Source organism: Protopterus annectens, chromosome 4.part0 (assembly GCF_019279795.1).
Source record: "Protopterus annectens isolate FY-2018-M chromosome 4.part0, PAN1.0, whole genome shotgun sequence".
Lineage (NCBI taxonomy): Eukaryota > Metazoa > Chordata > Ceratodontiformes > Protopteridae > Protopterus > Protopterus annectens.
In genome coordinates, this window is record NC_056733.1 from 1,295,279,780 (window position 1) to 1,295,294,606 (window position 14,827).

A 14,827-nucleotide genomic window follows, 5' to 3' on the forward strand; every position below is an offset into this window, starting at 1 on the left:
CCATGTTCAGTCATAGCCTCACCTCAGGCTTTGTGCCCATTAAATGGCGCACCGCAACGGTTATCCCACTCCACAAAGGGGGGGCCACAACAGACCCCGGGAACTACTGCCCCATTAGCCTGACGAGCCTGGTCTGCAAGGCCATGGAACGTATCATCATGGAACTCGTAAACAAAGACATTGGAGATCTCCAAACTCTGGACCCCACACAGTTCGGGTTTGTAAAAGGCAGATCATGTCTCCTAAACCTGATAGACTTCTTTGAAGTAGTCACCAAAGCCATAGGTGAGGGTAAGGTTGTTCACACAGCCTATCTAGATCTCGCCAAGGTGTTCGACACCATCCCCCATTCTGGAATTATAAACTCACTAAACTAGGTATAAATCCCTATGTCACAAGATGGGTTGCCAACTGGCTTACTGACAGAACCCACACTGTGAAAGTAGCAGACTCCAAATCAGACTTCAGACCAGTGACAAGTGGAGTACCACAGGGTTCAGTCCTGGGTCCTCTCCTGTTTGGTATCTACTTCTCTGAAGTACACGCTAACACAGAAGGTCTTTGGCTAACTAAATTCGCAGATGACTGCAAACTAGGAGCCATAATCAAAACTCCTAATGATGTGGACATCCTACAAAAGTGCCTCAATGAGACAGATGCCTAGTGTCAAAGCCATGGTCTCAAGCACAATGCCAAAAAGTGCATTGTCATCCCCTTTGGTAAAAACTCTGTACCCATGAACTACCATATAGGCGGTAGTCTACTTAACACCGAAATGTGATGAGACCTTGGGACACAGGTGGACAGTAGTCTCTCCTTTGATAATCACATCGCCACATTGGTCAGGAAATCCTTCTACGTGTCACACCTCATCACAAAAGGTTTCTCATCCAGTAAAAAAGAGGTCATTGTTCCCCTTTACTCATCACTCATTAGACCCATTATAGAGTACAACTCCCCTTTTGGTATGTACCTCGCAAGACATCTACAACAACTGAAAAGGCCGCAAAAATACCTCACAAAGAGGATTACTGGCCTCAAACAGATGCCTTACGCAGACCGTCTCAAAAAGCTCCAGCTTTACTCCGTCGCATATCGCCTACTCGGAGGCAATCTCTGTCTAACATACAAAACTATGTCAAACCCAAAGCTGTTGGACATGCTCCACTTAAAGAAATCCCAATCCCTCTCGAGCTACATGCTCTAGGGAACTGAACTTTGTCACCACAATAAACAGAACATGCAGGAGGGATACGTCGCAGAGACTTACCATACTCTGGAACAGACTATCTATGTCAAACAGAGCTCCTCATTAGCACTGTTCAAGAAAAATCTTGATGATTGAATAGGTAATAGAAAATTCACCCCAGGGATCACTTCTGTGGTTCTGCTTGACAGGGGCACAGGAAAATAATTTTCTTGGGTGGCGAAAGCCAGGGTTCCTTTTTGGCTAGGCTTGTATAGGCCCTAGGGCCAATAGCCTAGTACCTACCTATGAACAGTTATTCAGATGAACTGATAAAACTACAAAAGTTGAAATAAAGAAAAGGCTGGCTGAGTATGAGAGACAAAAAAAAATGATAGTCTTGACAACAATGAGAGAAATATCCCAAAAACAACACATGTCAAGGTATGGTCAAAATTTAATAAAAAACAGCAAATATTCTCACAGTGGCATAAAACAATCAAGCATTCTAGCGCCTTGGCTTCACATAAGCCTTCAAGGAGTGCATTCATTACAAAAAACATCACCCTTATATACTCCCAGTTGCCAATTAAATCATTAGTTAATTGTTATACACTTGTTAAAATTCTTAAAGATACATTTCCACTTAATTAAATAACATACTTCCAACATTAGTCTGTGTTCAGACCCTGTGGAATTAAAGTGCCATATTTTAAAATGAAAAGTGTTTCTTTGTACAGTAACAGATTTCTAACATAATCACTATCTCTTTTTCTCCTGTATATGTTCTAAAATAGTGGCTTTTAAGCGTACAAAGTTACCATTGTGGTACTGTTTAAAATATTGAGCTAAAGGAATTTCCATTTTCCCTTGCCTTATATCTCTCAGATGTTCTAATAAAGTTCTTTTAAACATACGTTTAGTCTGACCTATATAGTATTTGTCATAACTACATTTAATTACATAAATTACCTTTTCAGTAGTACACTGATATTTATCGTCTGAAAATTTATGTTGTTAATTTTGGAAAAAGTCTGCACTATGTAGTCACATCCTGTGCACCCGCCCACATGGTTTTGTTCCTTTTATCTGAATCTGTCGTGGCAAGGTGTCATCAGGTTTTTTAAATTTAGTATGTACCAACATATCCCTCAAACTCTTTCCTTTTTTTGTTTGAAAAAAACAAACTTTGTTGTAGCAATCCTTCCAGTTCATGATATCTAAACAGAAATTTCCAATAATGTCCAATTATTTGTTTTACACTGTCACTCAAAATATTATATGTCATAACTATGAAAACATTTTCATCTGTTATACCTTTCTTATCCCTATAGGGTAAAATCCTACATTTTACATTCCTTTTACCATATCTTTCTCTCTTTATTCTATTGACAATTCTCTCAATTATCTGTCTGTAATATTTCCTTTCTATAAACATCTCCACTGTATATTGTAAGTCTTGTTCAAAATTGTAATTATTATTGCATCTTCTTGAGATTCTTAAAAATTCTTCACATTGTAAAGAGTCCATAGTATGTTTGGGATGACAGCTATTGCCCATCATAAACTGATTAACCACACCAGATTTCCTATGTAAACACGTCTTTATTCCTTCTTCAACTGTCCCTTCTAAGGTAATATCAAGAAATGAAATTTTATTTCCATAACTTAATCCATCAAATTGTATAGAAAATCTATTTCTTTGTAGTTCTAATATAAAATCTTGAGCACTTTTTCTATAACACCATCACAAAGAAATATCAGATCTATAAATCTAAAGTAGGACTTGACATATTTTTTGTAAAATGGATTTGTATAAATATATTCTGTCTCGAACATCCCCATAAATAAATTCGCATTCATAGGTGTGAATGAGGAGCCCATCGCCGTACCTTGTATCTGATGGTACAGTTTATCTTCGAAGTAGAAAACGTTATTCTTTAAACTAAAATTTACCAAATCCACGATATAATGTGCTAATGGACTGTCACCTAACTAGATACTGAGAGCTTCCATCCCATAAATATGCTTTATATCAGTGTATAAACTTTTCACATCATCTGTTACACAGTACATCTCTTGCTTCCACCTCACCCCTTTATTTTTTTCCAAAAAAGCAGATGACTCTTTTATATAAGATGGAAGCTGAATAACTTAGTTTAACAAACATTTATGCAACACCAATCCCAAATTATATAAGAAATTGATCTTCCTGGTGTATTCATCAAACTTTTGTGTACTTTGGGCAAACAGTAAAAATATCCCATTTCTGTTTCAACACTAGACAATTTTTTCTCAACATCATTTTCAGTCCAGTATCCTAATCTAAGTCCCTTATTAATCAGGCTCATATACTCTATTATAGCTTTTTCTGTCTTGGTGTTAGTCACAATTTTATATACTTGCTCGTCCTATAACAACTCATAGCACATCATACTATATTGAGAATGGTGCATCACCACTATTTTATTTCCTTTATCTGAAGGTTTTATCACAAGTTTATTCTAATGTGAAAATTCTTTTAATGCTAACTAACCATTCATTTTTTGTTAGGTTAGGTTATAATCAACTTTATTTCTGTCTAAAAATTTAAATAACATCTCAACTTCAAAATCAATCTTTGAGTGAAACTTTTTTATACCTTCATGTATAAATGGTGGTATAAATTTGCTTGATACTTTCAAATCTGTTGTATCTATAGGACAATAAGCATTAATATCACTATTACATGAGACAAAAGAATCTTCAGACATCTCATTAATAAAAACATCTTCATCTGTACTATACTTAGTCACATCATGCACATTTTCTATCCAGATCTTAGATCTATCAGCATTATACACATGAAAATAGTACCACAAATGCATTTTCCTGATTAGTTTAAATGTGTTCTTGGCAACACTGTAGAAATAAATTTAAGGCCATATTGCAAAGCTGTATTTAAACTATCATCCAGCACATCACCAGTTAAATTCAAAACAACATTAGCAGTATTCTAAAATGACTCAGTGCCACTTAGTTCTTTATTTTTCCATTGTCCATGTTATTACTTGTGTTGATCCCATTCTTGTTCCTGAAACTGTCATTTTCTATTCTGATATTGTCCACCTCTCTGGCGAAAATTGTCCTGCATATATTGAGTATCATTAGGCTCGGGTAAAGCATGAAATGCCTGTTCGTCTTCTAAATCACTCTGATAATGGCTCGTATCACTGAAAGATGCTTCTTCTCTTGCTTTTCTCCCTCCTTCCTGGTTTTGAAAGCATACACATGACCCCCAACGTTGATTCGTTGGCCTAAAAAAGGCCGTATCAGTGTCATAGTCCCTGAGGTCTCTTTTTATTTTATTTAATTTTTGTTCACATATTTTCTTTTCAAAAACAGCTAGTTTCTCTTGAATGTCACTCAAGCATATTTCAAAACATTTTTTATCTAGCAATAGCAAAATATTGTGACACATGACATTAATGTCCTTTCTCAAAGCAAAAAGCTTTACCTCATCACGTTCGACTAGTATTCTGACCCACTCAAGTGAACAGCAGTGAGCAGCTTTCTCCCATCTCTGCCGGAAAGCTTTCTCATCATTATTTGATAAGTCAAAGGCAGAGAAGGAAGTTTCATTGCCCGTAACCCACTCGGTGCTATATCAAGCTCCAGATACCTCTGGAGACTAATTCTATTATAGTGAGTTAAAGATTCTTTATTGAGCAACTGCTTCAATTTCTGAAACAAAGTTCTTGCTTCACCAGGGATGACAGTGGAATGCTTACCCACTTCGGAGAACGGATTCGGCATACACTTACTTCTAGTCTCATTAAGCAGCCTCTCCCACATCTCCAAGGGTAGCCCTTCACCACTGCTGGCTGGTCTTTCACCTCTGCCTTTCTCCCTCTCTGTGTTAGAACATAGAAAACCATCCAAGGTTAACTGAGAAGAATCTAACAGTTCTTCTCTGAAGATTCTAGGTAAATTAAGTGCAGAATTACTGGCCATACCTTAAATACTCTTGATAACAATGAGAGAAATATCCCAAAAACAACGAACATCAAGGTATGGTCAAAATTTAGTAAAAAAACAGCAAATATTCTCACAGTGGCACAAAACAAATAAGCACTTATTACTCTCTTAGTGGGCAGAGCATGCAGAGAAAACCTGAGACTTTCTGTTGTACCAGAGAAATTGGAAATAACATATTGTATTAATTTTATGAAAGCACAAATATGCAACTAAACTGGTATTTCACAGCAGGCTTTGTTAATTGAAAGGGCACATTGTGTGTATGTTCCAAATCTGGCTGTGAGAAAGCAGCGAAGACCGGTATTAATAAAGATGCAGTCATACCAGCAGAAAGGGTTGGTCCTGACTAAATTGTGGTAGAAGGGCCAAATATTAAAAAGTAGAGACAGCAGAGAGTTTGTGGAAAATGATTATTCACTGTACAACAGGCAGAAGAGAAGCAAATGTAAACCAGCCCTCAGGGAATGTTGAGGCAGACATAAGATTCAAGCTGTTGTATCTAGCTGTCTTCTGAATATTTTTTGATGCAGAACAGATTAAGGGAGAAATGCAAAAGTTTGCCCAATATGGGTGAGCCATCAAACAGAAGAGGACTCTGCTTCTCAATCTTCAGATGGTAAGGTTCATAGAGAGTTTGCCAGTGAAACTTTTTCCAGTGTCCCAAAGGAAAATGCTTGAGAGACAGAAAAAAGCACAAAATGTAACCAGAAGAATGAGAAATACCTTGGACTTGAACCAGAGTCTGTTGGGAGAGGGAGATAAACAGGAAGAAGACCAGCAACACTGAAATTAGTGAGCAAATGTGAGACTATAAAGCACCACTCCTATTTATGAAATATGGCTTTCCAAGAAAAAGTGGATGAGAAGGACTGGGTTTTTGTTGCTTTTGTTAAACTTCTTGAGGGACTGACTGGCATAAGCCCAACTTCATGTCATTGTTTGGAAGGATACTAAGAGGAAAAAAGGAGGGAGAAGGAGGGAAAATGTAACTGTACAGAGAAGAATTTTTGTTCTTAACAGTATTTGTGTAAAATACATTTTGAAATGAATTGCATATTATATAGCAAGGTATTTTCAGTGATTGTTGTATGTGATAAAGATACTAAAGTAAATAGGTGATTTTTTTCTCTTTTTTAGTGTTAAGAAATATTGGCATTACAGTGTAAAAAGAAGAAAGGCTTAAAAGAAGGTTCAAGTCAAGAAGTTGTAATCTTAGGCTCTTGGGGTGGGGGTAGGATGTAACGATATACTGATATATGTAGAATTGAATGTTTTATTTTACTTTTGCATTGGTGAATGTCTGGAGTAATGCCCTTGGCTTTATCTAATGACGAATTGTGAATGAAAGTGGGTTTTTAAAAATGAAAAACCTCAATGTAATAAATAGTTTTCTTTAAGCAAGTAAATGTTAAGTGCCAGTTGAGAAATCTGAAGGTGAGGCCAGCTCTTTATTTTGATCTTCTGTTTCCATGGAAACAAGCTGACTATAGGTGAAGACAGTAAATCAAGAGGTCTGGACATTGTTTGAGAGAAATTTAAAATTAAAAGGCACAAGGGTAAGCAGTTCAGTAAAAAATAAAGTTTGAAATTATTGGCAGTGACTAAGAGCAGCTTTTTCTGGTAACTAAATATTTTAATACATTTATTTGGACGCTGAATAATTTAACTTTATTTAAAGATAGCCAGTGCACTTTTTCTTAAGACTAAAAGTTAATGTTTTCTGAAAGGATGCAAGTTGTTTTTCACATCTGGGAGGGGAATTTTTTTGAAGAAATTTATGAAAATATGTTGTAGGGAAGACATGAATTCTGTAGTAGGAGCTGTGAGAGAATTTTCATATTATTCCCCAAGGTACACTAACTGAAAGCTTCAACACACATCCAGTAATATTTCAGATCATGTGCCAGTAACAACTAAGATACAAATGCAGGATAATGAAGTACAAATAAGACAATGGCGCTTCCACACTTCTCTGTTACAAAGAGAGAAATTTAAGGAATGGGTAGTGGAAATTGTTAGAGTGTTATAAAGGAAGACAAAAATGTCTTCAGAGGTTATAGCTAGTGAGTGTAATAAAATGAAGGTAGAGTTTAAAAATAGGGTAAAAAGAAAAGAAAAAGCGGTATGGTTAAGAAATAAGAATTGTTTAGAGGGGCTGATAACGGTTAAAGCATTGCAGAATAACTGAGATCTCACAGAATAAGCAGCAGAGGTGTAAATGCAGAGTGTGCCAAAGAGAAAATAAGGGAATATCTGGATAATATGCATGAGTTTAGAAAGATTGCTGTTTTTAACACCATGACTTGGGCAACAGAAAGTATAAAGGGTTGTTGTAAAACTTAATGAGCTTATAATAAGAAAAATAACCAGAGATCCCGTTTAGGGATATTTTGGAAATGTTATAAAATTTTCTATAAAGGAGATGATATGGAAATCAAGAAAAAGCACAAATGGAAATATTTATGGAAGATTTTGGTATTCCAAGGTTAGAGGCTCAACAGTTAACAGTTAAGATAGGAGGAGATGAGATAAAATGGTAGTGTGTAATCAGTCTGCAGGAAAATCTCCAGGAATAGGTGGAATTCCTCTGGAAGTTTGTAAGCTAGGAGGGAAGAAATTGATAAAGATCTGGAAGGTTTTGTTTAACAGTGCTTTAAAAGGAAGGGAAGCACCCACGTCCTGGAAGAAATCTGTGTTGGCTGTAATAAGTAAAGATGGTAAAGACCCATTAGACCCAGCTTCATACAGGCCCGTTTCAATTTTAAATCATGTTTATAAAGTGTTTGTCTACAAAAGCTAAAAGAATGCCAAAGGTGTTGCCAAACTTGATAGATATGGATCAGTGTGGTGTTGTATAGGGGAGGCAGATATTTGACAACATGAATAAAACGATGATTCAGAGGGAAGCAGAGTGTAAGAAAATACCACTGTTGCTGGTGGGTCTTGATGCAGAGAAAGCATCTGACAGAGTAAGCTGGGATTTTATGAGTAGGGAAATGGAAGCATTTGCAATCCCTGACAATAATAAGTTAAATTAGGAGGATATGTGAGCGATCATAGACAAAACTTAAAATGTGAGGGTTCCTGTCTGACAAGTTCTGTCTGAACAGAGGATCCAGGCAGGGGTATCCTCTTTCCCCTTTGTTATTTACTTTATATTTAGAGCCATTGGCAAAGAAAATAGGTGGCTCAGAAATTCTGAGATAAAATTGGTATGCTAATGAAGAAAAGTTGGCTTTATTTTAAAATTATCTTATTTTGTACCTGATAAAACCAGGAAAGGACAGCTCAGTGTTCTGGAACATTCTGAGATAGTTTCAAGTCTTTTTTGGGATGCAAAATTAATAAAGACAAAACATAGGGCCAGATTCCAAAAGAGTTGCTCTCTGTGCAGTCTGCCTTGATTTCAAAAGACTTGCTGTCAGTGTAAGTGACTTATTTTGGTATAAAGCCTTTCAATAAACAGGCTTACACTGGGGAGCTAATTCCAAAACACCTGCTCACAGCCTGCTCTCAGTGTTAAGTAGTCAGTTACACTGAGAGAAAGACTTTCGGCATTGGGCCCAGAGGCTATAGCTGTAAACTATGTACCCATACATGAATCGGTTCAGTAATACCCATATTTATGGGGACATGATAAAATGAACTATTTGGGAGTATGGTTTAAAACTAATTCTGTTACGACAGCTAAGGATATGTGGGAAGAAACTAAAAATGTAATGTAAAAACTGAGAAACTGGAGGCTCTTGTTTATGAATATGGATAGCAAGATACAGGCAGTGAAAATGTTTTTAGTACTTTTAGTTTTGTATACATATCAGGCATATTGTCAACCAGTGAAGTTGTGGACAGTAGTACAGTAAGGAGTTGAAGGATTTTATCTGGGAGGAGAAGAGGGCAAGGGTCAGGTGGGATAAGTTGATCCTGGCAATGGAACAGGGTGGTTTAGGATTACCTGATTTGAAGGGATATTTTAGAGCTACACATTTAAGGCTGATGTATATAATACAAGTAGAAAGCTATAATTCAAAGTGGAAAGGGATGATGATGAAGCAGGGGGGGATTCAAGAAATAAGGAGGGAGTGGGATTTTAGATACAGATCCATAAGGATAGTAAAAGCCATACAGAATATTATATTTAATAAGTAGCTGAAAGTGTTCTAAAACTAAGCCAGCACAAGAATAGAGAAAAATAGATTCTGTGATAGGGATGACTGCATTTAGGAGAACAATTAGGGAACAGAGAGTAGGCAAGAAGGGGCTGGAATTTACTTGAGAAAACTGGCTAAGGAACCAAGGCATCAGAAGCAAATAACTAGAGAGAGAAAGACAAAGGTAATAGAGTGGAAAGAGGCCACCAGCACATTTTGACTGCAGGCTTAGACACTGCCTTCCCTATCGGGGATTGATATTGGTGTATAAGCAAAGAGAAAGGGATAGGGGAATCCTAAGTGAAAGACTTGCTCTGGTATAGTTTTAAGTTGAATTCGTAACAGAAGCTGCTGTTAAGGGATAATTAGAATGGCATATAAAACATTGCATTATAACTATAGGAATCAGTCAGAGGAGGTTAAAAACATTGGGAAGAGAGATTGGATAAGCAGTTCACAAGGAAGCAATGAGAGGGCATATGTGTGGCTCACATATGTGCAACAAAATCTAGGAGATATAGGAATTTTACTTTGAAGTGTTTGCATAGGTGTTTTTATACCCCACGCAGACTCCAAAGAATTTTTCCTTGGGTAGATGGCAAATTTTGGACGTATGATGGGGAAGAAAGAAGTAACTGGGAGCATATATTTTGGGACGGTAATGAGTTGGCAGACTTTAAAAATTCCTCAATAGTACTGTCAGAAATATTGGGTGAGGAAATGATTGTAACTAAGGAAATGTTTTTTTTTAGCTGGGATACAGAATCTGAATTGATTAGACATAGTAAGGCCTTAAGTTTTATTTTGGTGGATGCCAAAAAAAGCAATTATTTGAATGTGGAAATCTGTCCAAACCAGCTGTATTTGAAGTAGTACACATTGTTAGAGATAAAATAACTGAAAGTGGGACCTTTAGAAAAGGGTAGGAGCAGATAGTCATATGGTTTACACAGTAACATGGAGGTTAAGTATGGGAGAGTGAAAAAGATGTCAAACATTTTGCTTTCAGATAAAATAATCTTGCATGAAATGTTATTTCAGCAAACGCATTTGCTCATGTATGGTTTCACTTTTTTCCATATGCTTTGTAGGTTATGAGCTTTCTAAAGTAGAAGGGAAAACTGGGACTCCAGAAAAACCACTTTCTGATCTTGGGCTGTTGTCATACCGAAGCTATTGGTCACAAACAATCCTAGAGATCCTCATGAGCCTGAAGTCAGAGAATGGAGAACGGCCACAGATTACAATAAAGTAAGAATTTGCATTTTTAACTGTCCAGGCACGCTTCACTAATATGCATTATGTTTTAATTTTTTTCTGGTTTACAAAAATGTGCCATTTGGTGGTACATGACCAAATATCCACAGAGACTCGCACATGTAATTAAAAATTGATAAATCGCCTTCTATTATTTCCTTCCATTTTTCTGGGTAGTCATATTTATTTTTATGTTGCAGTGGAGCTGGTTCTTTTATCTAAAGCAGAGTGGCTTCTGTCAGCAGGAAGGATGGCTATGCTTTAGAGTACAGACATTTTCATGCAGATGCCATTTACAGCGAGTTAAAGTTCTTGTTTGGAAAACATGGAAGTCTAAAAGTTACAATATCAGTTTTTGTAGTTACATAAGAAATATGAAGTTAACTTGTAAATTTTGCCATCTGTAGACCTAGAGATTTTAGTAAAAAATGGTAATTTATATGAATAAATGCCTGACCATGATGATTTTAATGTGCTATAGAAGTCTATGTTAAATGAGACAAATGTGCCCAGAAATATTCCCTGTGACTTCCTTTCAGAGAGTTTGGTTTAGTTAGATTGAAAATTTACCCTGTACCATTGGGTTACAGATTTTAGCGTTTTTATTTCTCCATTTATGTAGTACTTTCAATCCTTTTTTGGGAAACAAAGCTCAGGTTAAGGTGTTTGCACTTTCTGAATCTGACAGTAAGGAAGTAGCTGTGAAGGTCCTTACTACAGCATCCATAGTTGGATACCATTTGACTCGCAGTAGTTTTGAAGCCACAGAGTCAATTCTGGTGCACCCTTATCCTTGGCCCAGGGACATTCCAGTAATGGATAAAGGGGGGATATCACAGTTCCTGAGAACAGGATTTTTAAATCGGAAAAAATGTACTAATTTTTGAACTGACACCTGAGAAAGTTACCAGAGTCAGCCCCATACAAAAAGCCAAGCCTTCTCAACAATCAACTCACTTGACACAGGGGGACCTCTGCAGTGGGCTAACTTTTTGAATTTCCTCTTTATAGTCCCCATGTCATTGTTTTTTTTTCTCTCTCTCCTCTTTTTTCATGGTTAAGGTCAGATGTCCTTACCCTTAAAGATGCACCTTTGCAACAATCTTGCGTTAAGGAAGCATAAGTAGCTCCTCTGCCTGCCAGTGCAACCCCAATATCTTTTCTCTTATTAGCACAATTCAGACCCTAATCCTGTTGTGTATTTTAGTAACTTTCCTAGGTTCTGTGGCTAGACAGGTAAGTTTTCCTTAGAGTGATTATGTGATTGGCAGAACATGAACAAAAGACCCACACTGGCACTGCCTCTGCTGCTTGGGGCAAGAGCATAATATCAAATATTGGCATAAGTTTTAAAATTTTTGATTTGCCTGCTTACTGCAGGCCTACGCTGGTGCACCAAGATAAAGTGAAAAGCATGGAGGGGGTAACACTAGTCACGTTTCCTTAGAGCAGTCCAGCCCCAAGAGTGCCTCGTAGTCCACATATGTTACCAGCTCTCCATTGAATAATGAGGCATTGAGTTTGCGTCTCTTCTTTGTTTCAGAAGATGAAAAGAGCACCCCAGTCAACCACTTTCAGGTGTGTCCCATCATATTAACACAGCCATCCTATGACTTAGCAGCTGGAACATTTTGAGCAGCCAACCTGCATCAGTGTGGCAGTCACTTGAATCCCCAGTAGCACACTTTGTGGTAGCTCTTGTGACCATGAACTCTTCTTAGGGCTTCTTCCCAGGCACAACAGGACTAAGTGGCCCAGGTTATGGAGAGTTCACTTGGCCTTAATGCTGCAGCAGGGCTCACAGAACACGCCTACGGAATGGATGTAAGGTAGCTGTTCATTGCTTGCAAGGATCCTACCTCAAGAGTTTTGGGGTACACTTTCAAGAAATATGTTTATATGAGCAGCAGGCTTTGCTTGGGTCTCAGTGGTCCACATGTTGCTACATCTCTGACCATTGGCACTCCGTTGCCCATCTTCTTCAACTTGTCTGTCACTTACTTCACCTCCCCCAGCCATTTGTTCCATGAGAACTGGGCAACCATCCCAGATCTGAGACTGTTGGAGGGTCTCCTCACTATCTTTGGCCATCAAAACAGACTCAAAATCAATGTCTGTTATTTTGAGACATAAGACAAGCCTTTCCCTTCTTATAGAACTCATTTGGAAAAACCCTAAGGCTTAATGAACTTATCTATGACTTTTTACATTTTTCCTAAAAATGCCTCAGTGAGTGTCTGGGGGGTGTTTAATTATTCCTTCCATTTTTCTGGGTAGTCATATTTATTTTTATGTTGCAGTGGAGCTGGTTCTTTTATCTAAAGCAGAGTGGCTTCTGTCAGCAGGGAAGGATGGCTATGCTTTAGGGTACAGATCCCTTTTCTCAAAGAAATTGAAAACATCCAGGTACCATTGCCTCTGCTTCCAAGAAGGCAAACTCATTTACAAACCTGGAGACATGTGGTATGTCTTGGGGGCACCTCCATTGTGAACTTTGTGGTGCTGCAAGTATCTCTCAGACCACAATGCCTTTCCCACCTGATAAGTACTCTAAAGCATTGACAGGGTGAGAAAAAGGGTGTTTACCCTGCAGTGTTCTAAGATAAGTTAGTCAGTTGTATGTCTGATTTGCCCAGGATCTAGTCAGCCCCAGTCAGTCGAGCACCAAAGAAGCTTCAGGCTTTCCAGATTCTGGAGTCAAGAAAGAACTGGTTAAGATCTTAACTCTGTTACTAAGTAGCTAGCTGCAATTTTCTGTTCTGATTATATTGATAATGAGGCCAAGCTTTTAAGGTTATGGTGCCTGCCTACATAGCATGGCATGCGTGAGGCCTTTTCCTTTAACAATTACTTCAGGTAGGTCATCTGTAGTAACACCCCTTCTAAAGTGAGGTCCTCTTTGTTTAGACTTCACAAGACTTGATTGTGTAACTCCAGAAGATTATGCATTTTTATCACTGTAGAGGATCTGTATGACTCCCCTGCCTCTTATGTTTCTTCCCAGTTTATCCAGTTTCCATGGATAGAGGCCCTTCACAAAATGAAGGGGATATCCCATAGACGTTATGCAGTCCTTCCTTTTAATACTCTTTTTGGCCAAATCATTCAGGAGTGCATGTCTTCAGGCTGTGCATTTCTAGTTCTGAATATATTCCTGGCTTATCCACTCTGGGTAGAGTTCTGTGTGATTACTTTAAATTAGAGGGACATCACAGAGCACCATTAGATTCAAGGTACAGTTACATATGTCCATACCTTGAAACCCTTAAGTGATCATTTGTGCTCTCAAAGCTCTTGGAAGTAGCCCGTAGTCTCCTTCACAGAAGGATTGTGGAGAATTTCTCCCTTGTGAATAAGGTCAGGAGGTTTTAAACCCTCTCTTGTTTGTTAAGGGGATAAAAGACTTCCTTCTCATCCTGGACATCTAACTTCTGCAAGCATATCCAGTATGCCAAGTTGTGGATAGTGACTTCCCAAAGGAGTTATGCCTTTGCTGATACAGTGCACCTAGATGGTGATACTAGAGTTAGAGGTCCACCATCTGAGCACACCGTTATCCTCTGCTACATTTGTTGGTTAGTTTTGCATGTTGTTTTGATTTAAGCAAGACAACTGTATGACCTGGGACTTGGTCAGGCTGCACCTCTGACATTGCTGCCCATTATGATCTTGTGGAGGATAGGATTTGTCATCTGGCACTGGCCAGTCAGACAGCTTAATAAAGAAGTTCTGCATCTTCTCACACCTTTGAATAAGACTTCTCATCATTAGGACTTATTAATCGACTTACCTATCTTGTTTTTAAGCCTGTTGTTAGACATCCTTGATGTTCACTTGTTAAAAGATGGTCTTCTCTGTGGCCTACACCTCAAACTTAACAGTATCTTAATCTTTATTCCCAGGGAACAGTACTTGCATATTTGTCATTTCAACCAACAATTTTATCTTTAGGAACTAATCTCTTTTCCCCTGGAAAGTTATGTCTGTGTGTGGCATATTTAAACCAGGGTATTAAGCTCCCTCATTTTCTTTCCCAAGTCGTAGACAAGAAAAGATCAATCTTTTCACAACTTGAATGGGCACCATTAATTCAAGTTTTACCCGAGGAGACTGCATGAATCCAAAAAGATGGAACAGCTGTTATCTCTTTTGTTTCACAGAGGGCTTTGCAAACTCGTTCCAAGTAGATCACTAACAACATTGTGTTATTTTTGTT

At 37.9% G+C, this 14,827-nt stretch overlaps 1 protein-coding gene across 3 annotated transcripts in view; it reads left to right on the forward strand.

The window, feature by feature from the left end:
• KAT5 (lysine acetyltransferase 5) overlaps positions 1 to 14,827 on the forward strand; it is a 485,129-nt gene that overhangs the window by 266,383 nt on the left and 203,919 nt on the right. For all 3 annotated transcript variants that reach the window (XM_044069174.1, XM_044069176.1, XM_044069175.1), the window contains exon 12: positions 10,446 to 10,605. In XM_044069174.1, the coding sequence (XP_043925109.1) occupies positions 10,446 to 10,605 (160 nt within the window). The remainder of the gene's footprint in view (positions 1 to 10,445; positions 10,606 to 14,827) is intronic.